Source organism: Seriola lalandi, unplaced genomic scaffold (genome assembly GCF_002814215.2).
Source record: "Seriola lalandi dorsalis isolate HSWRI2012SDOR001 ecotype SW California unplaced genomic scaffold, Sedor1 jcf7180002054577, whole genome shotgun sequence".
Classification (NCBI taxonomy): Eukaryota; Metazoa; Chordata; class Actinopteri; order Carangiformes; family Carangidae; genus Seriola; species Seriola lalandi.
In genome coordinates, this window is record NW_019525130.1 from 1,141,974 (window position 1) to 1,169,562 (window position 27,589).

The 27,589-nt window shown below is 40.2% G+C and overlaps 1 protein-coding gene across 5 annotated transcripts; it reads left to right on the forward strand.

The window, feature by feature from the left end:
* The first annotated feature begins 1,936 nt into the window (after positions 1–1,936).
* gdpd5a (glycerophosphodiester phosphodiesterase domain containing 5a) lies at positions 1,937–27,576 on the forward strand. Of its 5 annotated transcripts, none has more exons than XM_023417771.2 (17): positions 1,937–2,255; positions 8,924–9,098; positions 15,078–15,181; positions 15,291–15,384; positions 16,145–16,204; positions 16,304–16,402; positions 17,364–17,457; positions 18,717–18,862; positions 19,936–20,018; positions 20,213–20,363; positions 21,320–21,550; positions 21,831–21,976; positions 23,315–23,462; positions 23,859–23,941; positions 24,821–24,835; positions 25,085–25,197; positions 26,290–27,576. In XM_023417771.2, the coding sequence occupies exons 2-17, from the start codon at positions 8,982–8,984 to the stop codon at positions 26,379–26,381; spliced, it is 1,776 nt and encodes a 591-aa protein (XP_023273539.1). In that variant the 5' UTR covers positions 1,937–2,255; positions 8,924–8,981; the 3' UTR covers positions 26,382–27,576. The 5 variants fall into 5 exon arrangements, with proteins under 5 accessions (XP_023273539.1, XP_023273541.1, XP_023273540.1 ...); XM_023417773.2 differs by having other exon boundaries at positions 21,320–21,541; XM_023417772.2 differs by having other exon boundaries at positions 1,937–2,250.
* The last annotated feature ends 13 nt before the right edge of the window (positions 27,577–27,589 follow it).

Genomic DNA, 27,589 nt, shown 5'->3' on the forward strand with positions numbered 1-27,589 from the left:
GTGATTCAGATTTGGAATTAAGCTACTAAATATTAGGGTTTACTAAAGTGCTTCTCTTGCTTCCACTTTCACTCAGAGACACCATCACAGGTGCATCACTAAGAGAACTTGTGGCTGCAGGACTGTCACTGCCACCGCTAAATTGTTTAGGATTAAAGGGATCTGACGTAATTATCCCAAGCCAAGGGTTAATCTCTGACTGCTGGGCCTGGAATAGATCTCTTAGAAAACGTTACTCATCTGCTCTACCTCTTTGCCAGGTGTTGGCAGTGCAAGGCCTGCTGGATTTTGTACAGTGATGTACAACCGAGTGTTACATAATCAATCCAACAATGAGGTTAATTGCTGAAATAGTTTATAGTTTAGTAGCTCTAAAGTGAAGAGAATAGTAGAGTAGAGCACGGCACAGCAAGTCTCTGCATGTAGAGAAGATTTCATGCTTCTATTTGTGCTGACAGAATTTTCTGACCCTTTCAAAATGACTAGATGAAAAGATTTCATATGAAACTTAACTTTGCATAAGGAGACAAAGAGACTGGAAAAGTAGTTCAACAAATGAAATCAATCTTTTCAGAGATGTTGGATTTACAGTCACTGTAAGTCGTAATTATTCTTGGAGCTCCTGCTGTAAAATAGTAGGAGTCCATGAAAATAACAGATGTGATTTGTGATGTCCCCCTACCTCTGGACCTACATCTGCACTTTGAGCCTTCAGGCTCATGTCTGCTCCATGGAAACAACCCTCCTCACTGTCTCGCCTGTACATCTGCTTGGCAAATTCCAGGAAACACCAACAATTCCTAGAGATGGGGCCGATGCCAACCCACCCTCCTTAGCGACTTCAGCCCCCCTACTGAGAAGTTTAATTAAATTATTTCGCTTTCTATCCCCCTTTGATCTCTCCTTCCTGACATTTCCACCCACACTGAAGACCTGCAACATACTTGATTTAACCCTCTGAAAGTGGCTCACAGCTCCCTGAGCACCATGACATTTTTGTCAACGGTTGTTTTCAAAATGGAACAAACAGCGAACAGGGAGTGCTACAAGTCTCAGAGGACTCCAGATAACTTCTCATTGTGTCTGTGTCTGTCGTCCCCCCTCCTCTCTACATCTCTCTCTTCTGTTTCCCGTGTCTTATCCCACTGAAATTTTAATTTCCATCATGTCAAATTCATGGCATAAGATTTATGTCTACTGGGAACAGTGAGACTGGATTTTGATGCTCCCACATGTTTGCAGTGATGTTTTCTTACAAACATTAATTGTACATGTTATCCAGGAGTAAGGATTAGAAGCTTCTGGAAAAACTAAAATATTATCAGAGGCGTAATCATTTCACATATCTGCATTATTTTTACAAGAAGAATAGCTTGCCCGTCAGACAGGAAGTCCTGTTTTACAACTTCAACTTGAATGCAACAGCAGTTCAGTTGTGATTTTCAAGTTAAATCACTTTAAAATACCATAATGCTGTAATTAAAGGCTTTTTCAAATGATTAATAATAATTTACTAAAGCTACTAAATACATGGTAAGTCGTTAAAAATTGATTTTATTCTAGAGGTTAAGTGATCATATATTTCATTCAAAGGGATCTTTTTCAGCCTTTACAACTTTAGTACAGGATTTATAAAGGCATATAAAGACAATTCATTAACCATTTAAAAAATGATGCTAAATCTGTTCCTGTCACGGCACACGTCACAACAATACATATCAACATTATTCCCTCCTGCTTCTCTTGTGGTAGTTGAACTACAGTTGCTGCTCAGCTTCATTTACCTGAGACAGTCACCGTGCACACTGTAAAAAAAGACACCAGTTTTAAACACACCAGCTCGTGCAGTGTGAAGTTTAAAGACAGCTCGGACTGGGGACTTTTTGCAGTGTGCCTCACAGCTCCGCCCACACCGTGCCGGACGGATTACAGATTTTAACTCTTCTGTGTGGACACTGATGGTGTGTTTTATTCAAGGAGAGACTTTGCTTCTGATTTAACAGGAACATTTATTATTTTTCATTACGCGCTGCGTTAGAACTGAGTTTGCTGTTCAGGTGTAGAGTCGGCTGATGTGCGCCTTCGCTTTGTGTCATACTGTCGCTAAAAGTAACTTCTCAGACTTGTCATATGAATCCGTAAAGTCCAGCACTAAAGACACGACATTATGGCAACATCAATGGAAATAACCGATTAACCGAGAGCTTGAGACGTTTTCTACACTGTGGGATAGAAAAGACTGTCGTGGAGGTGAGGTAAGTGTTTGTGCGCACTTTGTCGGATTATCTTGATAAAACCTAATCCATGTAACTGTCACTGGCACTTTTTTTTGCCTTCAGTAGCTGGAATTAAGAGTTCATCTTTACTCATTCTAAGTATGTGTCTATGCCTCACATCTTCTGAAGTTCATTCATATCAATTTTATTTAATTTTATTTCAGCATAGACTATCAGCAGCAACAGCATTATCTTCGTCTAATGTCACTATACTGTCTCCATAAGGATACATACATTATGGTAGTCATGAGAGATGAAAGGAGAGTAGATGGAGACAGATACAGATGAAGATTCTCCAACATACTATTTGTTTGCGTGTGTTCTTGTGCAGGATTGCAGTTGTGAAATAAGAGAAACTGCTTGTTTACTGAGCAGCTTCAGTAACACAACATTGCAGAACTTTATTGTAAATTACTTTGGTACAGAGACTGAAAGATGATGTCAGTGTTTGGAAGTCCACAAAAGTAAAAAAATGGTTACATGAACACACACATGCACTGAACTGAATTATTTTGGCTATGACTCCATTTCCCATCATGCATCCAGCATTTGGTAAATGGAGACCGTTTTTCTGACATGGTAAATTGAACTGGGGAGATAGATAGAGGCTCTTTGGTTAAATGTCATCCTTGTATACTATATATAATTCCGTTCCCATATAGTTCCTTCCTATGTTCACATGTATTGAGAACATTTAAAGGCTGATTTATTGACCTGTTGTAGGTTTTTTTGATCGAAATAAAGGTAAACATCTTTGAAAACTGAGTGGTGACATCATCATCTTTGCAAAGCAAATAAATCAAGCTTTAATTATATTGGTTTGTCCTTTTGTCCTCCCAGATGTCTGACCCAAATCATCTTTAATGAATCAGACACTGCCTCACAACTGACAGCTGTTGCTTGGCTGCTGAAGTGCAGGGCGGGACAATAGGTCTCACTTTAACTAGCAGGGGCCCATGTTTTGTGACCACCTGGTGAACACAGGTTGATAACAAAAGCTGAGCATAAATACAGCAGCAGACAAGCAGCTTTGTTTCTGGTCAGTGCTCTCATGCCTCCTCCCTCTGTGGATAATGAGCACATGGCGCTAATGGAAACTCTATTTTTGGCTAAATCCACTGAAAGATTAAGGATATTATTAATGCATGCATATATAAATTTAATGATGGAGTGAACAACGGAAGCCTGGAAAGAGGCGACAGTGACCGAGATAAAAGGCTAAGAATAGACAGATATGGCAGAGGCTCTGTGGCAGTTGGTTGGATGAGATTTAGTGGATTATTGTATTACTATTCAATGAGCACATAATTCTAACTCCACTGACCAGTGTGACAGAGTGAGGTGCCTGCAGCCTCAGGAGCATGGGGACAGTAACCAGGTTACTTCTGGAAGCTGTCAAGGAAGTGAGGAGTAGTAAAGTCCTCTCAGGTAAATGGCAGGTTTGTGAGAGGAACCTGGTCTGAAGCCAGCTGAACGAGAGCCCAGCAGAAAGCCCACAGGACGGAGCTTTGTCATACGTGCAGGTTGAGCACAGGTTTGTCCTGAAACAGCGGAGTTACTATACTGTACACAGTATGTAACAGAAGCTAAAAGAAACAATAGAATTCACATTAAAAATGTATATGGACATTAGAGCTGAGAGTCCAATCAGCAGCAGAGTTCCTACTATTGTAGGTACAGCAACAAATCAGCCAACACTGCTGACTCATTACAGCACATGTACTGTGGCAAAATAAACTACATTCAAAAGCTAACAATGAAATGAATGAAGTACACACTGGTGACAAATGAAGGGAAAAAAACAACATAATGTGTCTCAGTAAAGAGTTCATCCACCATAGCCTCAATCATACTTGGCTTTGACTCTATGGGGGGGGGGGGGGGGGGTATTTCCTCCTCTGGTGTTGTGATGATGGTCCTAGAGAGCGCTGTCTAACACGTTGGTCTAAAATCTCCCATTGGTATTCAACTGGGTTCAGATCTGGTGACTGTGAAGGCAACAGCATATGATTCACATGATTTTCTTACTCATTAAACCATTCAATGACCCCTCATGCCCTATGGATGGGGGCAGTATCATCCTGGTCTCCACTCATTTTTCAGGTTTCAGCATGAGACAGCTAAAGTGGATTTATATCAGGTAAATGCAGGTTCATCAAAAATGACATTTACTGACGTTAAAAGCTTTTGTTCTCAGAACTGTGTGTGTGCATTTACCGACAGTGGTTAAACTGTAAATAGAGGTTGTGTTGAAGACCTTCCTTTAAAGGAACTGTAGTTTATGATGGCAGATTCAAGTGTCAAGCGTCTACAATCCAGAAAAAAAAAGTATCACTTTGCAGTAACACTTCCATGTTTCCTTGGATCTCTGTAGTATTTTTGACTTGCAACAAGCACCGCCTTTGTTCCTTGCACAGCTTCATTTCATTAAAAATGTCTGACTACCAGAGCATTATCCCTGATGTCAGACAGAAACACTTACCTGTGCCTCTTGAGAAAACATTTCCATTTTATCCACATTAGGAAACGACCTCTGACTAAATCAATTTCATTTCCTTATGTTCCGTTTGTGTTTACTGGACAGGAGAATCAGATATGGGAAGACAAACTTTCCATATTTGCGCCATTTTAATGAAAACATACCAGACATAATTTATATGGAGTTAGTGTCTCAGACTTGACTGGTTCTATTTTACCTCATGCTGACCTCAGCTCTGTGACGACAGCACTGTGGTAGAAAGCTGCAGAGACAATAGGCCAACCTGGCTGGAATAAGGCCCCTGTGATTTCAGCTCCAGTTGGCCCTTGTTTGAGGATGGGGTCAGGACATGAATGCTGGGAGTCCGCCAACTCTTCTGAATACAGGAGAATGCTCGCTCAGGCCTGGAAGTTCCCATATAATAACCAGTCAACAGTGAAAGGATGAAGATCTGCAAGGTGTATGCTCAACAGTTTCCTCCTTTTGAAGACTGTTGTATAGATTAAGTTTAGCACTGGATCCTAAACAAACACTCACGCTTATCCCCTGAGAATTCCTGAATGGGACACACAATGCATTATACAATGCATGATACAAGTATTATAACATGTGACACTAAAAACCCAAAAACCTTGTATTGGGGTTTTGTTACTTTTTTAGATATTCTCATTTTATTTTAGTATGATAATGGAAGACATTGACATACAACATGTCCAGATCTGGCCTAGTTTGATCACAAAACAAGATTTGCTGCCAAGGTGTCAGCACTGACCAATTGAAGATAAGAACATTGGTTAGGACACATGTCGTCATAACAAGCCATTTTCCTGTCAGTGGTGGTTCAACAACAATAAGGCAATTCCCGTAAAACTAGTTACCTGTTGGATGCTATTTACAAGTTTAAATTAGTCTGTTATACCCACTGGGAAATTTAACATGGTACCCTCAATAAAATATACTACCTTTTGATTATGAAAGAGGAGGCCAAGATTGCATGTACCTGTGGTCTGGCAGTTCAGTTAGGTCAGTCCGCCACTTTGGTCCAGAAATATCTCCACAACTATTGGATGGATTAGTGTGATATTTTGTACATTTGTGGTCACTTACCTCTGACCTCTCCTCAAGTGACACTGTCCTCCTGTAAAAAAACCAGTCCATAGGTCATCTGTGCAGCAGGTTATTATGACCCATAGTTTCGTTTTGTTGGTAGGCGACATCTAGTGGCTGAAGTAATTACAGCAGGAGCAACGGGAGAAGTCAGGTGACGCAGTATACAGAGCGACAAACTTTACATCAGGAGGAGATTGGGGTGGATGGATGGATGGGTGAACAAAACACAGGATTATGATACAGGAGAGCGGTGTTCAATTCACATGTGAATTTATGTTGCTTCTATTATCCAAGACCATTCGACAAAGTTGAAAAACCACTTTATTATTACTGTAACCATGGCAACAAAGAGGAAGGAAGTAGTTGTAGTAGTTGTATTTAAGCCAAACCAAGTAGATTTTTGCCTAAACCTAAAAAAAGCCATAACCATCAATTTGTGTAACCATGGCAATAAAGGTCCAGTACGCCTGGCACCATAGAGGTGATATTTCAAATGACACTCCTATGGGTCGTATCAGAGGGTTGAAAAACACGACAGCTATTGAATGGATTTCCATTTTTGTGCACCTGTGACTTTCCCTCTGGCACCACCAGCAGGTCAAAGGTTTCACTGATTCAAGCTTAGGTTTGTTCCAGGTTTGTTTCCCCTGTTGAATTTCTGAAAATCTTGAAGTGACACGGAAACAGAGGGTGAACATTACACTACACAGATACAGCCAGACACCAATTTAGTCTGGTCCCACCTCCATGTTGTAATCGCTCTGCTCATATAGGACTCAGATAAGGACAAAGGAGCAGTTTGTTTTGTTATGGACCGTTCACTAGGAAACACATCCTTATCTACCCTTATCTATCTGGGAAATTGCCTTTCATTGCTACCTTTTATCAAAAAAAGATAAACAGGAAAATAGTAAACATTTTATTTCCTCTGGGTTTTGTTTTAGTTTTTATGCCAATGGACTTGTCCAGGGATTGGTAATCGTGGCTGTTGCTGTGGGTTCAACAGCACCAAATGGCTCCGTCTTAATAAGTGGTGTGAGGATCAGGATGGGTTGTTGTCATTTCCCCACAGACCCCTCTGCAGTTCCACCCCTGCTGTACCAACGGAGTGGTCTCATTGAAATGAATGAGGAAGGCTTGTTTTTCTGACACAGTGCTATTGTCCCTGTGACCGCAGCATCAAAGGTGTCTGCTTCATCCATCCTCTGTTGTCATGTGGGTAAAACACTGCCTGCAGGGGGACACATGATTGTGACCAGTGACACTTGCAGCTGCCCCTCTCTGAAGCCTTTCAAAGTCGTCGACAAAATCAGTCTGATGGCGATTTGTTTTAAGACGGTAACATCAGCCAGCGGTGTGAGTGACCTGGCACTCTCTGATCAGGTCCACTTTTGGCTTTGGTTCAGAACATTAGATCTACTGTCCATCAGTCTGCCCTCAGCCTTCCTTTTTAAACAGTGGCATCTGTAAACTGTTCCGCCATTGAGCATCAGGTGGAGACCAGTACTATCTGTCAGGGTTTGCTACTGGAATCTGATTTATGTGTGTGTACAGTATACATGACATACAAGGACTGGAAGAAATTCATTCATTTTATCCATCGCCCTTTGTGACTCATGTCTGTGAAGAGTGCTGTATAAATAAATTTTACTTCATTTCCATTCAACTGCATAGTCTGGTGTTCAGTCACAGTTTGGCTTAAAGAATATTATGTATCTTTACTTAGCCCTCTCTGCAGTAAGCCATGTCAGTCAGAAAAGAGAACTCCGAGCATTTAAAACACTGCGATGATCCTAATCCTTACTGATCGGACTTGAAGCTTTTAGTGTGAATATCAGAACTGATTTTATTTACCTGTATGATTACCAGTGGAAAACCAATACTAACATTTACCAGGTGCACCATTGTTCATTCGTTTGGTCAGAAGGCATGTTAGCATTTGCTAATCACAATAACACTAATCACTAAGTAGCTGAGGCTGGTGGGGATGCTATTAGTTTTTCAGGTATTTGGTCATAATCCAAAGTATTGTGCAAAAATTATTTTTTTATATGGAACTTTTCTGCTTTAAAATGTCTAAAAATGACTAGTAGTTACTTACATTATCCCAAATGTTTCCAGCAATTTTCAAACCTATCTGTAATTTGGATCAATGGGTTAGCATTCAGGTTGTCTGCCTGCAGCAGTCAAAAACTGACTTTTTATCCAGTTTTATGACACATTTTGACTACTGGTCATTTTTAACCATGAATTTGAACCAGATGAAGGATTTCAGTCATCAGATGTCTGGATCTTAAGTTATCAGAACAACTAGCTGAGCAAATGTTCGCAGCAGCTCGGTTCCCAGCTCCTCCGAAACTTCCTGCGTCCACCGAACAGCCTCGTAGAAACACTGATTTTTAAGGTGAAACTGCTTTATTAGGTTTTAATCACTGGGTCTGTTTGTTTTGGAGAGGAGGAGACATGGATATTTATTCTTAGACATTATATAAATAAGACATACATTACTGTCGGTTACATGAAGTAAAATTATGCAGTAAATGAGCCTTAAGAAAGAGACAAGGCACCGCAGCAGCAGCTCCTCCCGAGAACCATGAAAAACAACGCCTTCTGTGCCAAGACATTTTTACCTGACACCAAGGCAACAAGCTTTTCTCTGAGGCAGAAGTGAATTTGAGGGCAACATGCTGTCTCCATTTGGCACTTTTTTTATTGATGTTCCTCTTGTTGAAGGATTAAGTCATACCCATAGATAGGCTTTACCTCCTTACCAATGCCTAATTGCCACTTTTCCACTGTCATAAATCGTTAGATGAGTAAAGGCTGACCTACTGACAGTGAGACACAAACCATATTATTATGTCTGTCCCAGACATGACTCACTATTGAATCGTGTGTTGACGTCCTCTCACAGGTGTTGTTACTCTAAACAAGGCCCAGGGCTATGAACATATCCACGCTGTTTTGTGAAAATATACCTGTATGTAATTGTAAGTACAAAGACTGAGCTTGTTTTGTGAAAGCTTGTCCTGCGTAGTAACACTTTGTTCTCCTGCAGGATTCACAGTCCTGTGTGGGATGTTAACAGACTGGTGGTGCGTTGAGGCTGAAGGAGCATGGTGAAACACCAACCCTTACAGGTCTATGAGAAGCAGGTCTTTGTGTCCTTTGTCACTGGGATCTATGGTTGCCGCTGGAAACGCTACCAGCGTTCCCAAGACGACAGCTCCAGGGTAAGACAATACCTCTGATCACTGAGTGTGGATGCCATAATAACAAACAGGAAAAATACTAATATTATTTGCTTAGTATAGTGATCAAAATATAGCTATACCTTACTTTTACTGGTACAACCTTGTTGTGTTACAGCACCATTGTTATGGTATGTTGTTGCAGATGGATAATATCATAAACCTTTGATTAAAGCTGGTTATTTTTTGGAGTTTTTAAGTAATAATGCAAATACAGTGCAAACAAATGACAAACAAAAGGAGCCAAAGGCCTCAAATATTCTTAAATCTTGAAATGTCTGATTAGAGAATAAGTTAACATTACTATGAACTTGATCAGACATCTAATGCTTGTTGGAGTACTTGACAGTTTTCAATACCAGGTGCTGTGGACACATTTCAGTCAGAGGTTTGATACCCAGCCCTGTATTTGATCTTTCTCCCTTTAACCCACAGCTTGTATGTCAAACAGCGCTGTGTCCAACATGCTTTATTTATCTTCCTTCAGTAAGCTGAAACGAGCTGTTACTATAAAACTAAAGTAGCTACGCGGAATAACAGAAAGTAGACAAAGGCTTCGTACATCATCTTCCAACTATTTATCAAACTTTAGCAGCAGTAAGTGTAGCTATATTTGCTAAATGCTAATGCTATTAGACAACAGACAACAGACATTTACACCACTGCATGAATAAAATGTAAGTTAAGTCTGATCAAATACTAGGTTTAAATGATAAGATCAAGTGGCAGGATTGATTCGCTAAGAGAGATGTGTGTGAACATCTACTGTGTGTTTATCTAAAGACTTTAAGAAAGAACAAAGGCAGTTTGTATTCTGCATTTCCATGTTAGCATGTTTTCCATGTTTATTCTAGTTTCTTTACAAAGATCATTAGATAAGCTTTTATGTAAAGCAAGTAGATTGAGTAGAGTGTGTGTGTCCACTGGCGTAATATACAGCAGAACAAAACAGAGACACTGAGACTACACAATCCTGCTGAGGCTGCACTGAAACCTGACCATACCTCAGGAATAAATGAACTGTTTTCCATTTTGTGGTTCTGAAGGCCAGAAAAAAAAAATAGGTCATGCTTTGTGAAAGGCAACAGAAAACTACACAACAGCAAACCCAATATACACGCAGTCATTTTGATTGTGGCATCATAGGCTCCTTTTGTACCTTGTATTTCCCTTCAGTTTTTTATTTAGGTACGTTTTATTTTAACAAAAATTGCTTCATCATTTGACTATGTTATTTTGTTTGTTTGTTCTTTTTTTGCCTATTTTTTGGCCATTTTTTAAATTTAAAGAACAGTATATATTCTTCAAACCAGGAATACTGTAATCCACATAGTACATATTGTCGACCCCTAGGCCACTGTTAACATCCTAACTGGAAATATTTTAGATGCCCCGCATCGTATATCGCTCCATTGACACACTTCAGAAAAATAACCCTGCAAGAAGCTTATGAAAATAAATCCCTGCCAATTCAGATAAAGTCTGTCATCATCTTATGAGTTTAGAAAAGATGTTGGGCAGGCTTTGTTTTGATTAAGGACCAAAATCAAAACTAATTATTATACTTACTAGAACAAAATCCATGTCGATGTCGTCCTATGTTTTCTCTTGAATCCCTGAGGGACTTCCTGACCAGGGCCTGCTAACTGGGGAAAACAGTCCCTCCAGTACAGCGAGTAACAGAATCAGTGCAGTGTTTGAATGTGTAAAGCAGGGCCAGACACACAGCTGTGTTGGATGTCCACCAGGCAGACGGTGCTGCTGCTGCTGCTGCTGCTGGACGTCTTATCACAAAGAACCAGTGGCTCAGTCATAAATAAGACCATTATTGAGGGAGTGTATTGGCTACTGATGATATGCTCACTCTCTCTCTCCCCTCTCTCTCTCTTTCTCCGTTTACAAAGCTTCATGTGGTCACACAGGCTGTGCTTGTCACAGAGACATAAGAGAGGCTAGCATTCATGCTCTGAAATGCTGTCTGTGTACTCTGCAGCACAGTGATGTGTGACTGATTTTATTATTACACAGAGTCAGTGTCTTACTGCAGGGTGGATTTCAGCCTCAATGCTTCTATGTGTTTCCACTTAATGTTCTTTTAGAAGTCATCAGTGCTGAACCTCTGCCTGTGTGTCTAGGGACAACTGTGCACTTTGGCCTCATGGTCCACAGCAGTATTAGTCCAAGAAACTGTGTGCATGACCATTTAGAGCTGCAGTAATCAATAATTTAATATTAACAATGGGTGGAGTGTAGCCTATAACTTTAATGTGATGAGGTCACCCGTAGTGATAAACCCACACTCGGCCCTGAGGCGACTTTTCTCAACGTTTCTCAGCGAACTGTTGTGGCTCTACAACCCACAACTTCACTGTTCTGGTTCACTCTCACTGCTCTCACCAACCTCGTGTCCAGCTGCAGCAGGCAGCTGTGTTTGATGACTGTACGCTGCCTGACCTGCAGCAGACAGATAAAGTTAGCAACTGGCTGGTGAACATAGTGGAGCATCTAACAGTTAAAGAGCCTGATATTTTTTCTGAAGAGCTGGTAAAGGGCAAAACGTCCATGGACCCTGAGAGCTCAGTGCCCTGCAAAAACATGCAAATAGACATCTCCATCAATTTGAAAACACGTGCTGCAAATACTCACAACATAACCAAATAAACAAACGCTGTGCAAATACTCACAACTTGTACCATGAAGCTTTTGCTATTGCTATTGGAATTAAGGCAAAAATAACTTTAAAAAAAACTTTAAAAAGTGATGAACCCAGCTGGGACACATTTGTTGTTCAATGCTTTTAACTTCTAAAATCACAAGGAATTGAACAACACGTGTCGCAGCTGGGTTCATCACATTTTAATGTCCCCTGGAAACACTTCTGTTGTGTTGTGAGTTGCCAAACTGATGAAGATGTTTTCTGAATTTGTTTGTGTTTTGTCTATTTGCATGTGTTTTCTTAAGTTGCCGTTCGTTGCCGTGCGTTGCCGTGCGTTGCGCTCTCAGGCCCACCATGCGGGAGTGTATGTTCACTTCAATGAATGCTAATGTTGCTCCATGTCTGCTACATGTATAATGTTCGATGTAACATGTTCGCTAACTCCTATCAGCTTCTAAGGTAATGAAGTGGCAGTTCTGGCACACAGTAGCTATTTATCTATTAAACATTTTGATGATGCAACATATGATATACAACATTAATTAATTGCCGTAATCTAGTGAAGCAATGGTCCAATTCTAATATTCAGTTCCACTTTGTTCTAGTATTGCAAACATACATTTCCATAAAATAAAAATAGTAATGTAATATATCCACTGTCTATATTTGCATAACCACATGCTGCTTTATTTTAATTTGCCCTGGTCTGCTTTATCAGAGTCCATGTTCAGCTGACACTGACCTTGTCTGATCCAGGCCATTCTATACAGTATTTATCAGCAGAGGAAAGAAGGAAGGAGGTTCGTCATATGGTGAAGTCAGCACATAGATCAGGATTTATGAGCGCTGTCAGACGGGGGCTACCAGCAGTTCTAATTGGAGAGATGGAGGAACCACAAAGTTTCAGATATCACACAGCTCCTCTGAAAATGAAGTGTACTGCATAATGAGAGTTACCTGGGGGTAACTACACTTTGGATGAAAGGATGAAGTGAAGTATGACAGTATGACGAACCCCTAAAATGTTTTGTTTCTGGTATTTCTTGTGTTATACTTCAGGGATGATGTACTCTCTTATTACAAATCATTGAGTGGGGCTGCTTTTATGCCACTGGAGAGTTTTTGCACCAGTCATTTAACTATGTGGATTAGCCACACACAGATATTCCAGGATGGTTATTTTTGTCACTCACATTTCAAGGATTTACTGTCCATATTGTCAGAGCTAGTCCCTGCCGGTGGAGCAGTAATGATCTTAATGTCTTGCTAGTGGGAACTTTGACAGTGTTTACTGAGGGACAAGCTTCTTTTTGTCACCATTTTCTTCACCAAGGAGATTTTCTCAGCCAGGGATTACTGTAGTCACAACCGTCTTCTGACCCCACCTGTGACCCTCAACCTGAAACCTCATCTACCAAACAACCAGTCATAGACACAGACAACAGAGAATTTTCAAAATCTGGAAAATGAGGGTGTATCAGGGAATTTAATAACCTGATGACATTTTCATAAATGTGCTAGAATTTATCTTATAGCTTCTTTCACATACCCACTGCTTCACATAATGTCTTTCAGATGTTTTCATCTAATACAAGCCCACCAGAGATGGAGTAGATACCCGGATGTAGGAAACTTCCAAAGATGAATATTAGGGAGGAATTATATTTTAAAGTCACACATTTTGGGAAACATAAAAGTGACTGTTAGGACTAAGATTTCCATGGTTGTTTGGTTGCATGAGTTAAATTGACAATGTGACTCTGGCTCAGTGCCTCATAGCCATGGACAGTCACCTGACATTCAGGCAGCTGCTAAACCAATTAAAAATGCCAATTAAAAACAGCCCCTGGTACTTGTCATATCTTAGCCTGTGCTGTCATATTTCTACTGGCTGCATCAGATTAGGAGATATTCCCCGATGCATGTCTCCTCTCTCGACTAAGAGTGAGACCCTTCACAAGTCTCCGCAGCCTCATCAGTGCGGCCATTTGCTCTTTACCTGCACACACATCTAACTGACTCCCAGCCTCTTACATAAGCTGCTGGAAATGGTGAGTCCAGGCATGATGGGCGCAAAGCTGATCAGTCCTCAACAGGATCTGTTGACTGGCCTATCATACTCTGCACCTCCCCTCACATGGCATTAGCTGCTAATCCTGTTAACTACTGAAAGCAAGAGTCCTTGAGTGCTGCACAAACTCTCCTCTACACCTTTGCCCCACATGTGATGCCAGAAGACTGTTCGGTAAAAAACCTGGCAGTGAGAAAACATGTTTCAGTAATAACATGGAAACTTGACAAGGTTAATAAACTGGCTTTCTACAGAACTTCTTCACCTGCTGACATGAAATAATACTCCTCTAAGGATCAATACACTTTTTCTGTTGTAAACATTTGCTGTTGCAAGTCGTCAACAGCAGATTGTTACGAAAAAATAAAAGAAGCAGTGGGTAGTAGCCTGAGGAGCGACAGTCACCATGACTGCCCGAAATCACTCACTCATTCACTGCTCCCTACTCACTATCCAGGGAGTTCTATGTAAAGGACTATATAATGAGCTCATCGGTAAAATGGAAAAACACTTTCTGACACTACAATCTATGTAAATTTCCGTTTCAACACGAGCGCAACGCATAATGCTATATATTGCTTGGTTAGCGACCATCAGTTGTACACTACTTTTCACGATGCATTGTGGGATACTATGAGTCCACTATATAGGGTACAATGATTCTCACTATACATTCGGACAACTCTACAAAAGCGTGGACTATATAGGGAGTAGTGAGTCAGGTTCATAGTGTTGCAGTTTTGTCAGCCAAGCTAAACGTTACTTTCTGCGTGTGTAAAAATGCAAAAATTGGGGAATTAATAAAAAAGCAGTAACAGATGCTTTTGGCCACTAACGAGCAGCAGACGTAAACTACACAACATTCATTTTCTGTCACCTATAGTTCAGCATATAGTTCATAGAGGGATTTGAGAGATTAGAGAGAACAGCTGCATCTGGAAGAGAGCTGCTGGACTGAACCAAAACAGTGAAGTTGCCATAAAACCAAAAACAATGAAATAAAAGCTGCTGTGAGGCTCCATTGAGCTGAGGGAAACTTCAGTTCGGGTGATAATTATCTGTGCTTTTGTCACTACGACCGACACTTTCCACATTACACATAAGAACTTGATCCATTGTTGACATAAAAATATTGATCATAGGAGCTTAAATTTTTTTCCTCAGAGCTTGTTATTCCATTCCTCTTACGGAATAGAGGACTAAAGTGAAATGTGTTTTGTGTTTTCCTCCACAGTGGGAGTGTACATGGTTCATCATCTTGTGCAGTTCTTTCCTTCTGCTTCTCTTTTGGGCCTACTTCTGGTTGGTGGCTCAAAATGATTTCAATGAGTTCAACTGGTGAGTGAGTTTTCTCACTGTGTGACTGTGTTTTATGACCAGCATGTCTGATGAGGATGGGACTAGGGATCAGCATAGATCAGTCAGCCTTTATCTGTTCACACTGCAGGTCCGTATACAACCGCTCTGGAGAATGGAGCGATGAGACGATCCCCATCCTCGCATCCACCACCGTGGGATTCAGCTACATCACGTTCTTACTGGTAACAGTCTTGCTTTTTCTTTTATGCCATCAATTTTGCTGTTGCTTTGTTTTTGATTTCATATACAGTATACCAACTACCTGGGAACAGGAAACAGACAGAGGGTCAGTGGTATCCAAAGCAAAGATAGAAGAAATAATTTGTCATTTCAATTGAGGCCTGACTGCTTTCCCACATGGAGTCTGTTCATACTGGAAAGACAAATTCTATATTTTAATACGCTGGAGAAAAAAAAATCTGATCAATTTACAAAACAACAAAAACATCTCAACATGTTTAGCATAGAACAATTATCATTATGCAGATTCTGTAATGAGGAAGAAGAGGACCAGTCACATTTGTTCCTTTATTGTCTGTATGCTGCAAGATTGGGGATCAATATTCAGGGTTGGCTAACATTCATTTTTACCAACACTACATTATGTTTAGGGTCCTGGCCCTATTTCTGTTAGGTAAATATCATATCTAAAGCTCAAGCAAGTTTTTGAAGCAAGTGTCTTTTGGAAAAAATAATTACACCAAACCACTGCAATTAGCACATATGTGTCATATGTATATTTCAATTTCTAAATGGTACTGACAATCTAGTTATTTGAATTTTTTTTTTTTTTATTAGTACTTTTCATTCTTCCTTGTTGTGTTGCCATTATATTGCCACGTGTGTTATGTGTATTATTCACTTGTGTTTTCCCCTAAATGTTAGTGGACTGGCTTATTGATCCGTTAAGCTGTAACTCACTGAATCCTGCTTGTTTTGCAGATTTTAGCTCTCTTCCACATATCCCTGGGTCAGCAGCTGAACCTCTACTGGGTTCACAAGGTGCTGTGATTCACGTCTTAAATTGTCGCCATCAATTGATCCACAGACACAGTTTTGAAATAAAACCTGACTTCATCACTGTGCGTCTCACCTCCACAGATTGGAGTGCTGGCTACACTGCTCACCACTGTCTCTGGTGTCATCTCTGTTGATGACGTATGGGGAGACGAGTGGGACATCCTGCTGGTCTCACTGCAGGTCGGTCATCAGCTTACAGCATGTGACGGTTAAAGATGGGTGCAATAAATTACAACTGGAGTTTCTATAATGGGGCAATGGGGTGTGTTTGTTTCACTTTAAAGAAACAGGGATTTATGAAAGCTGCACATAATAATTTGGATAATTATAGGTTGAATAGTTTAATATCTCACAGTTTTAGTCACCACTGTCCAATCTTGTTTATGTTTTGACAAACCTAAATAAATTGTTGGACATTTTGGGAAATATTTTTTATTAACTTTCTTGGCAAAGGTTAGATGAGATAATTGATATCCCTCTTTTGTCTATCCATCAAATATGAATGAACAGCCAGTATCCAGTTAGCTTAGCTTAGCATAAAGAAACATAGCCATTGTTTCTTGCCAAGAAATAGTCTCACACATCTAAAAGTACTGGGAGGTGGATTTTATTACCTTCAGACAGAGCCAGCTAGCTGTTTCAACCAGTTTCCAGTCTTTATGCTAAGCTAAGCTAACAAGCTGCTGGCTTTTGAGCAGACAGATCTGAGAGTGGCATCAATCTTCTCGTCTAACTCTTTATAAGAATGCGAATCACTTCAATTCCCAAAACTATTCCTTTCAGGATTTTCCAGTTATGTGTCCAAATTGAAATCTTACACACACATATACCAGAATGTTGAGCAACTGCTGCATGGTGTATTCGCAATGTGGCTCCCTCTGTAAATATGGCTATTAAATCACAGGAAGTGAATCAGCAACATAGTCCTGATGAAAAACCATATCAGCCCCTAGTACATCTATATACATATATTAGTTTTATTCATATGTTAGTTTTTATGACACACTTGTTCACTCGAATGAACCCTGTTTATCTATTTCCGACACATATATTTATTATCTAAATGTCTTCAAATCTGCACTGTGCAGTATGAGTAACCACCAACTGACACCACTCTTCTATATTTATGTTCTGTTGCCAGTCCACAGCTCCATTCCTGCACATTGGAGCCTTGGCAACAGTCACAGCTATCAGCTGGTTGGTAGCTGGATATGTGGTCCGCAGAGAGAGATCCAGTAAGTGGCGACTTAACATCCCCAGTCATCCATCTCAGTTTCCATTTCTTTGGTTTATACATAAGGACTGATGAAGATCATTTCTATATTTACATCTTAAAGGTCACATATTTTACACTCTTCCAGTGTTACATTTGAAGTTGTTGCATTTTGATTTTGAATACCAAAAACCACCTCAGGGTAGTTTTACATCTCTCTGAACTTCTGTCAAGAACAGGGTGTTTTGTGTCGATGTCAGAGCCTCTCTTCTGATTGGCTGACTAAGATTCATTCAAACCCAAAACCAGTCTTCTACACAATATGCAGTGCACCTTAATAACCAGTAAATGTTATCCAATGTTGTGTACGCTTTAGCACCGATAGAATGTTCACTCCAGAATAAACAAGCTTTTCTTAAGCAGAGGGTTAGCCAACATCGCTGGCTGGGCTGATGACTTTTCAGGTTTGTGGCTTCTCTCTCCTGGTGGCATTGTATTTGAAGCGAGTCCCAGTGTCCCAATGTCATCCCTACTAAGTCCATGTAACCATGTTCTTTTCCTGTCACTACGTCGCCTGAGCTGTTGCAGTCGTAGCGTCTCTGTATGTACAGTTGCTAGGTCCAGGCTGGTACTGTTGGTGATAAGTTCACCGGTGTGCTGCTAGTGTGCAGATCACCAGGAAGTTGAGTCGCACGCACAGGAAGAGAAATGAGCAGCACAAAAATGGAAGAAGGACATTTGGATTAGGTCATTGTTTGAAACAACAGTCTATGTAATTCTGTATCCTCTTTTTTGTCAATGAAAATATAGAGAGATTTCATTCAAGCTTTTATTTTCAGACTCCTTTGAGTCTCATCTTTGTTCATCATCAAGATTGTGTGGAAATTTAGTCACAGATGTTATTAAATGATCATTTCTGTCTCTCCAACATCTCGTGTTCTTCAAAAAAGGTTGTTGACAAATATATTTCATCACAGTTATTGTGGATGACATTTACATTATAAAGGTGCTATCATGTAATAATTGCATAACCATGTGAACATATTTCAGATTCACACTGTGTTTGCTGATGCTAAATTGATTTTCCAGTGCTTTCCGGTAATTGTCTGAATTTTCCGGCGTTAGCCAATCATTCTCCCCTTTGAGGAACGCCCCTACCCTCTGCTACTGAAAACAGTTCTACCGACCAACACAGACAAAGCTTTTTGTCCTAATAAGTCGCTGACATGATCAGAAGATGAATAAAGTGACTCTTAAAACGCTCTCACTCCTCCCTCTTAGATTTCCAGATGATGGTGTTACTGATCTACATCATTATCCTCCTGGCTGTCTACGTAGCACCACTCACGTTCACCTGCCCCTGCATCATGGACCGAGACAGCCTCAGACATCGACCAGACATCATTGGTCGACGGGGAGCTCCTATGGTGAGTTGGTGCTTTGCCAGACTGACTAACAGATCAACGGCCAAGACCTGCCTGGATCTGGATAAAAGTGTAAAAAAAAAAAAAGTGGTGTTCAAATGTATTATTGTGTAATTGTGTACAGTACATGAGTCTGTTGTTGTTGAGCTCAGTAACTGACAGTCATCAACACACTGAACCGAGTAAATACTGAACACAGTGATGCTTAGAACTGTGTTTTCCTGCAATGCCCTAAAGGCACACACACACGCACACACACACACAGTAACACAAATCACCTTTTTGCTAACCTCAGGTTCTGAATAAATCACAGACCAATGTTTTGGATCATTTTCTTTTTTTTTAAAAACTAAAATCACTGACCTGCCACCTCCTGCTAGTATATTAATGAAGCTAAAAGAGCAATTAGACTATGCATTAACACAAATATGGAGATTAATTATTTTTCTTTTTTTGCCTGTTTTTGTATTTGCCCCATCTATAAGAATGGCCTCGTGATGTATTCTGCCCTGAAATGAAACATTTCTATTTTTTGAAATACTTTTTTATAGTCATTTAAAAAGATACTGTGTTTTGACTGTGTAGGGCAGTGTGTAGTCTGTTGGTAATTGGGATAATTATCTCTTTGATCAAACAAAAAAGAAAATTCCAGCTTCCCCTGCTTTCAGTTCAGGCCTGAATGTTCACTCGTTATCATTAGAATAAAAACTGCTCTGAGAATGTATTATTTTAGCCTCTGTATTGTTATGGGGCTGGATGTTGGCCGTTAACATTTTTGAGATTTTCAAGTGGGCCATGAGTTTGAAAAGGTTTGGAACAACTGAGTTAGAAGGTTAAACCATAAATAAAGACATTATGAAACAAAAAAAAATGTTTTGCATGAAATAATTTCAATAAATAAACCATGGGTGATGCATAGATGTGCGTGGCTTTTAATCATTTCACACAAATGTGATGTCAATAAATCATACACTCTGTTTATATGTTGTTTATAATTGTACCGCTCCCTGTTGACGTGTGTTTTCTACACACTGTGACTGACAGTAGTCCTCCTGTCTGTCTCCTCTCTGCTCCAGCTGGCTCCAGAAAACACCATGGTGTCCTTCAACAGAGCCCTGCAGCATGGAGCCACCTCCCTGGAGGCCGACGTCACTATCAGGTTATTAAATGCACATTAATAACATTGTAATCCTGAGTTATTTATATTTAATGAATGCTGCTCTGATGTTCCACATGCAGGTCCCTCAGCTCAGATATAAGTTGTTTAGTAGAAATTATTAGATTTAATGTGACAGATGCAACAAAATATGTGATTTAAAGTGCAATGTTTTCTGACCACTGTGTCCCTCCCAGTGTGGATGGGGTTCCGTTCCTCATGCGAGACCACACGCTGAGGCGAACCACAGACGTCAGTAAGGTCTTTCCAGCCAGACAGTTCGATGACACCTCTTTCTTCAACTGGACAGAGATTCGCTCTCTAAATGCAGGCCATTGGTTTTTGGAGGTATTGAAACCTACTTCACATCAGCTCACCTCCATGTCATTAATGCATTTACCATCACAGCTGTAAAATGTCATTTTCCCTGGGAGCACATCATTCCCTATACTCTGATATAGTGGTGAAAGTGTCATTTTAAAATATGATACAAGGAATATTTAGTATAAATAAGAAATAGTGAGCATAAATTGTTGTGAAAATGGACATTTTTACTGTTAAAACATGATAAATAGAAATAAATAAGTGCTTTATAGAAATTTGATTTTCCAATAATTAAAACTGACAACATTTTGCAGTTATGGAATATACTTGCAGAAGGAAAGTGAGTTATTTTAAAGGAGCTATTAATAAGTTTTGCAGTTTTTAGCCAGCATTAGCATTAATAGCTTTACACTTGGAAAGCAATCGCAATGTTCTTCTACTGAAGTTAGCACGCTAACAAGCTAAAATGTCTTGTCACTTTCTGATAGCAACTCACTGCGGCCTCCGATCTGGCCTGAAGACGTAAAACTGCTCTATAATCTCTCGTCTTGTACAGACAATAATGGCTGAAGCTCTTGTCAAGAAACAACATTCGGTGGCAGAGAAAACTTTCATGTAGCCCCTTTAAAGCTGAAGCAGACTGAGATCTAAGATTACAAACTGGGTATTTTCAATGGAAATAAATATGTGTATGCTGTCATTTACTGTGATTAAATTGGTGATGCAGAAAAGAAAGAAAAAAGGAAAATTCATATATCAACAATATAAAAATCTAATATCTAAAAGTCCTTCACAGTATGAAGAACAGGCAATGTGCTGTCTTTGTAAACACATAAAAACATGAGATATGAATGAGCAATGCACAAATGAGCTGTATAAGTTGTATACACCATCATTCTATCGTCATTCTACAGAGCATAGTGTATGTAGAGCCATTACGTCTCAGTGTCTGGATCTCTGTTGCTCTCCTTTGCGTCCAGAGCGACCCCTACTGGACAGTAAAGACCCTGACAGCGAGGGAGCGGAACAGAATAGGCAACCAGACAGTCTGCAGCCTGGTGGAGATGCTGCGTCTGGCAGCCAGGTCCAACAGCTCTGCACTGCTTAACATCCGCAAGCCTCCACCAGAGCATCCGCGCCACCGCAGCTGGTTCATGGATACGCTGTGGGCTGTGCAGAAAGCAGGCATTTCCCAGAAGCGGGTGAGGACTGTAGGTCCCTTCACAATCATTCTTTGATCACTTAAAGGTGCTGCTTGTAGTAGTCCAACCTGAGTAAACCATGAGTATATAAACAGCTGTGACTGAGCAGATAAGCTACTGGTATTGTCCTACAGTATACTTCATTTACATAGTGTTGCAGACTATTGCAAGGACTGAAAATCCTGCAAGGAGCACCTTTTTCCATAACATTGTAACATCTTCTGAATCTGAAGCCCATGCTGCATTCTGTCTGATCAGGTTATTTCCATGTCATATGTGTTTTTGCCAGGTGACGTGGACCCCAGACACCGACAGGGGGAAGGTGCGAGGGCTTCAGCAGACCACAAATGAGAAGCTGTCTGTGGAGGAGATAAGGCAGAGGGGAATTACAAGCCTGACCCTCCACTACGGCAAGGCCAACCACAGAGACATACAGTAAGAGCGAGCATCTGTTGCTAGGCAACAAGGATGGAGCGAAAAATGATGAAAGAGCCGACTGGGAGCTTTGTTTCAACCTCTGAAAAAAAATCAAATGATGAAAACAAATGATCACTCTGATGTAATTTCGGCGTCTCTCTCGTGAAAATTATATATTTACTTTTTAGCTAATTCAAGTATAACTATACTACAACCTGATATCAAATGTCTTTCATGTTCCAATTAATGTGTTTTGGCTACAAACCAATTAAGGCACTAAACAACCATGGGAACAATGTCAATTCAAATCTCTTCCAAAGTTTAAGAGAGTTGATATTAAAAGTTGTATAAACACTTCTTTTTGCTCCAGAGTGAGCTGTGTGATAAATGTCCTCAAGTGATGTCACTTGAGTCAGTGTTGGTTGGATCTAAAGACTACAAGTGTACAAATGTAAAAAAATAAATAAAATAAAAACCAGATGTGGAGTTAGGAAGGTAAGTGATCTTTTCTCTAAGTGAACCAGACCTCTGTAGCTCCTCGTCTCTGCTTATGGCTAGAAGTGCCAGGCTACATTAGCTGCTACTACTAGAACACACCCAAATTTCCATCCGAGCTGTTGGCGTGTGTGTTGCATTGTGGGTAATATATTTGCCAAGTTTTGAAAAGGATGTGTGGAATAAAACAAAGGATCCCTCTGGTTCTGCCGCATCAGTTCAGATCCTTTTGCAAAACTGTCCATCGTGAGTCCGACAACGTTACAGGAGCGAAATCTGTTTAAACACCTAAAAAAGAAATCTAAAGATAATATTTTTAAGTTTAATTGTCAGTGACTCTGACTTGTGAGTGTGAGTGTGAGTGTGGTCTGATGACATTGCACTGACTCTGCTGGAAACATCAGCAGACGAGCCAACAAGTATCATTGAACTTTGATTCAAACAGTGTAAAACTCTGATTGCTGCATGGAAATATACAATATCAGCTCTTTAAACTGGTGAGAAGAGCTCAGACAAACAACAAAAAGATCCAAAAATCACTCCTGTGTAAAAACCAAAACTTCTCTAATTGTGTGGTCAGTTAGGACCAGATCACTCACAGTAAGAAGCTGATTGAAAAAAATCAGCATCAATAATATCCAGGGCCTTTAATTCGTATATTAAAATGCATACACAGCCTATTATTCACATGGTTTGACAGTGCACGTCTTTCTAATGCACAGACAGGATTTAAAGTGGCAGTATTTCCTGCAAATGATCATGTAAGAGCAGAGTGTTGTGACTAGGGAGTAAGATGATCCAAGGAGTGGAAGGGAGAGGACCTTTATTTTCAGTGCTGACATGTATTTTTCCTTCCCCCAGGGAGTATCTGGCCAATAATGTTAGTGTGACCGTCTACCCAGTGAATGAGCCCTGGCTCTACTCCATCCTGTGGTGTAGCGGGGTGCCTTCTGTGTCCTCTGATGCCCCTCAAGTCCTCCGAAAGGTGCCTTACCCCATCTGGCTCATGGTAAACAGTTCTCCTCTCTCTATTGCACGCACACACACACACACACACACACACACACACACACACACAGAGACACACACAGACATACAAGGTCACACAGCAAGACAAGAGGACAGCAGGAGAGAGGACAGAGACTGACGAGGGCCCAGCAAGACCCGAGGGCGAGGATGCAGAGAAATATGAGGGAGCTCAGCGTGGCGTTAGACAACAACAGGACCCTGGGAAAGAGTTTGAGACAGGTTGAGACAAGGGCAAAGATCTGAACTCAAAAGCAGCTGTCTAGCAGGCTTTTGCCTTAGTCAGTGCCTTGTGTTAGCTTCAGGATACAAGCATGTTGATGGTGACCTCCAGTGGTGCTGACCGGAAACAACTTTTCTGTTTTTCCTTGTCTTGCAGAGCCAGAGCGCTTACAGCTTCATCTGGATCTCTTCAGATCTGGTCTCCCTCGCCGTAGTCATAGGGATTTTCTGTTTTCAGAAGTAAGTACAGTTTGGACTGTGAAGCCACCGACATACGACCACAGAACACTTAATGCCCCAGAGAAAACAATACAGAAATGTTTTCATATTACAGTCACCATATTTCTCATCTGGTTATTGTAAATCAGCATCTAAATGTTTTGCTTTTCTTCTTATGAATTACACAATAACCAGTAGAGACACACAACCTGTGACCAGGGCGCACAGGCTCCTGAAAGTGTCAGGTCACACAAATCACACAAACTTGTGGTGCTCACAGCATTTAAAAGGTCGTTCTTTTCATTTCAACTATTTCTTTGGTATAAATTAATTATTAGGTCTTTGTATCACCATGCAGCGTGATGTCTTTTTTTGTTATGGCTGAACATTGTTATTGATATAATTTCTTCTTTAGTGAACACATTTGGTGTTTTTCCTGCAGAAATACAATAAATGCTGTGTTCTTTGGCCTAGTTAAAAAAAAAAAAAAAAAAATCACGTTTGATCAAATATCATATGTTATAATCTAAATGTTGGCTGACGCTGTGCTGGAACAGCACGTATACACACAGTCAGTAGTAACAAATTTTCAAATGTAAAAAAAAGCTGAAGTTGCAAACACCAGCCTCTGAGTCTGATTGGACCTGAGCTGAGCTTTGGCCTTTTACTGTCTGCTGCTTCTACACTGACTGTTCATTCTGCTCTTCTCTTTCTTTTCCTTTTTTTTGTTTTTTTGTCTTTTTTCCTTCTTGTCCTTTGTCTTCTGGATGTTTCCGTGTTTTCTTCTGTGTGCTGTAACCTCTTACTGTCTCCCTGTCCTCTCTTTCTCCTCTGACATTCTTACTCTGCTCTGCCTGATCTGCATGCAACCTTCCTCTGCTGCCCCCTGGCATCTGTCAGCTATCATATGATCAGGTAACTGCTGCCACTGCCTTGGCCTTTGTTTCTGCCTCCTTGTCTGTCCTCCTTGTGCTTTTTCTGCCCAACACCCAAAGGCTGATTCCCTCCTCTCCGTCACTGCACTTGTTTACTTCTTGTTTTTCACTGTGCAACCATTAGATGTATATAATATTATGTGTATCACTACTACTGTATTAAATGGTGTAATGACACAGATGGAATCACTGCCTCATGTGGAATCATGCGCTTGCAATGCTGTAACAGGTGGAGGATGAGCGGGATGCAGAACTATAACCCAGAGCAGATCATGCTGAGCGCTGTGACGCGACGATCCAGTCGGGATGTCAATATCATGAAGGAGAAGCTCATATTCTCAGGTGCGGCTCTGACAACAGTCACATCTGGAAATACTGTGCAAACATCCATTTGTAAATACAGACAAATCAGCCCCTGTGGTGGCCACACATACATCCAGCTATTATTACAGTACATTATTAAGTTTGTAATACCATGTCACAACTGCATAATAAGGATTTGCATGCAACTCAGAAAAGTGGGAGAAGGCCTGAGTGCAGTTTTTGATCCCACCACACGGTGGTGCTTAAATAAAAACAATTCACACTTCAGAGCTGCATCTTAAGGTGGTGAACCTCTGTTATCCTTATTTACTAAAGGAGGCCTGGCCTATGCAGTATGAGCTCTTAGGCTTTTCTTTTCCTGTTCAGAGCCGTAATGGAAGCACTAAAGTACAACAGTGAAAGGTTGAAAATTTGTAGATGCTTTATAATGTTAGTTTGGAGTAGCTCTCCACGCAGCATAGCAACAGAACAATACAACAGCCTGTGATATTTCACATCTTCCTCTGCTTGGATGTGTACTCTTCCTCACAACAGCTCCAGCCAGTAATATTTATTAAGAAGGCCTTTTTTTATTATTCTCTCTCTATGTATGACAATAATTTATTCATTTATAATAAAAGTTTATTAATTTAGGCATTTTAAAGTTTTACCCCAAATCTCCCCCATTGAATTTTCATCATTCAGTCATTGATCTGTGACATCAGGCTACTTAACTAATGTATCCTCAGATGTAGACCTCCTGTGAGTGAACACGTTTGCTGTTCTACAAAATTATCTTAAACTCAGTAACACATACTTGCAACACATGTCAAAACAGGCAGTCATGGGATCTGTACTGGGCTTATCTACATTTGTTGTCTCGGTACAAACTCCAAATTACCCTGTAATTTGCAGTACACCTGGTAAATATCCACTTAAGTTACATGAGCAGTCCAAGTTAAAGAGATGTGCTTTGTCCTGCAGTCTGTGAAAGGCAGATGTAATGCTTTATATAGTATATAAAAACCTGCTGTTAGTGTAATCCAGCTGAATCACTGATGGCAAAATATGTGAATTCTGCTCAGTAGAGAGTTACAGCATCATTAAAACTTTTTCTGTCATATTTTTCAGAGCTTAACAATGGGCTCAGCAGCACAGAGGAGCTCTCTCTGTATCCCGAAAACGGTTATGCGACATACTCTCACGGAGGCCTCAGCCGATGAACAAAACAATCAGATGGGAAATCCTGGATGTTAGTTCGACAATGTTTGAATTGTATTTTATTGTGAGAAGAAAAAGCAATACGCAAACTGATCTGTTTGGCAAATTACCCAGGAAGGGATGACAGTATAATATACCTTTTCTAAAGTACAGACAATGAGTATTTCTGCTATAGTGCTATTGTGTAGATTTCTTCCATAATTCTGTATTAGACTGCCAGTCTAAGCCACAATACTCTAAGATAGTTCACCATTTACTTTTGAGGTTGTTGTAAAAAGTCACTTTGTCAATTTCAACACAAAATTTAGCCTGAAACATCAAAATCACCACTGTGAAGCTGACGAATGGGCAAATTACTCAAGATCATGTTGAGTCAGACGGAATCAGAATCGCTGATCAGGTGAAACTTGACTTTGTAATAGTTAAAAAAAAAAAAACTTCAACTCATATTTTAATGTAGAAACTTAGTTTTCTTGGAACAGAAAGTGAATGAAACACAGTGTGTTTGTCAGTAGAATAGCCACTCATTCAACATTAGGAGCTACATTTTAGTCATCTGTGTGGTTATTGGGCCAAAAATCCATCTGACCATGAAGAAGAATTTCCGTTTGTTCTGTTTGCTTCAGTGACCTTCTCAAAAGTTTTATTTGAGCTGATAAAGCTGTACTGTTGTATATTTTCCATGTCATTTACTTCACTGTTGTTTTATAACAGAGGAAATGAGCTGTGTAGTGTTCTGTATTATACACTGATGTAAATATGAGTCGTTTCACATGTTTTTATTTTTTCTCTCTGAGAGGTTTGGACATATGATCAGCATATTTTATGTTTGCATTTATCACCATTATGACTGACGTTCTCTTTGAGGTGTGACAGACAGATTAAGGCAGATGTTTTCCTGCAGTTTCATAGGGTGGTTTATCTTCCTTATCTTTCCTTTTTTTTTTTGGTGGGGGGTGGGGTTGGGGGTGTCAATGTTTTACTTCTTTTTCTGCCTTTTCTGTCATGCCATGATTGATTTACTTTATCGTCATATTAGTTATTACACCTTTCACATGGCTGCCTTTTTGTTAAATGAATGGACTGGTAGAATATTGTTCGTCTTTAGTTTAATCGTAGGGGTAGAAATTTCAGACTGCATCTACACTTTTAGCCGCGGACATGTCAACCGTTCAATAAAAGTGATCTTTCCTCGTTTTCCTCTATTGCT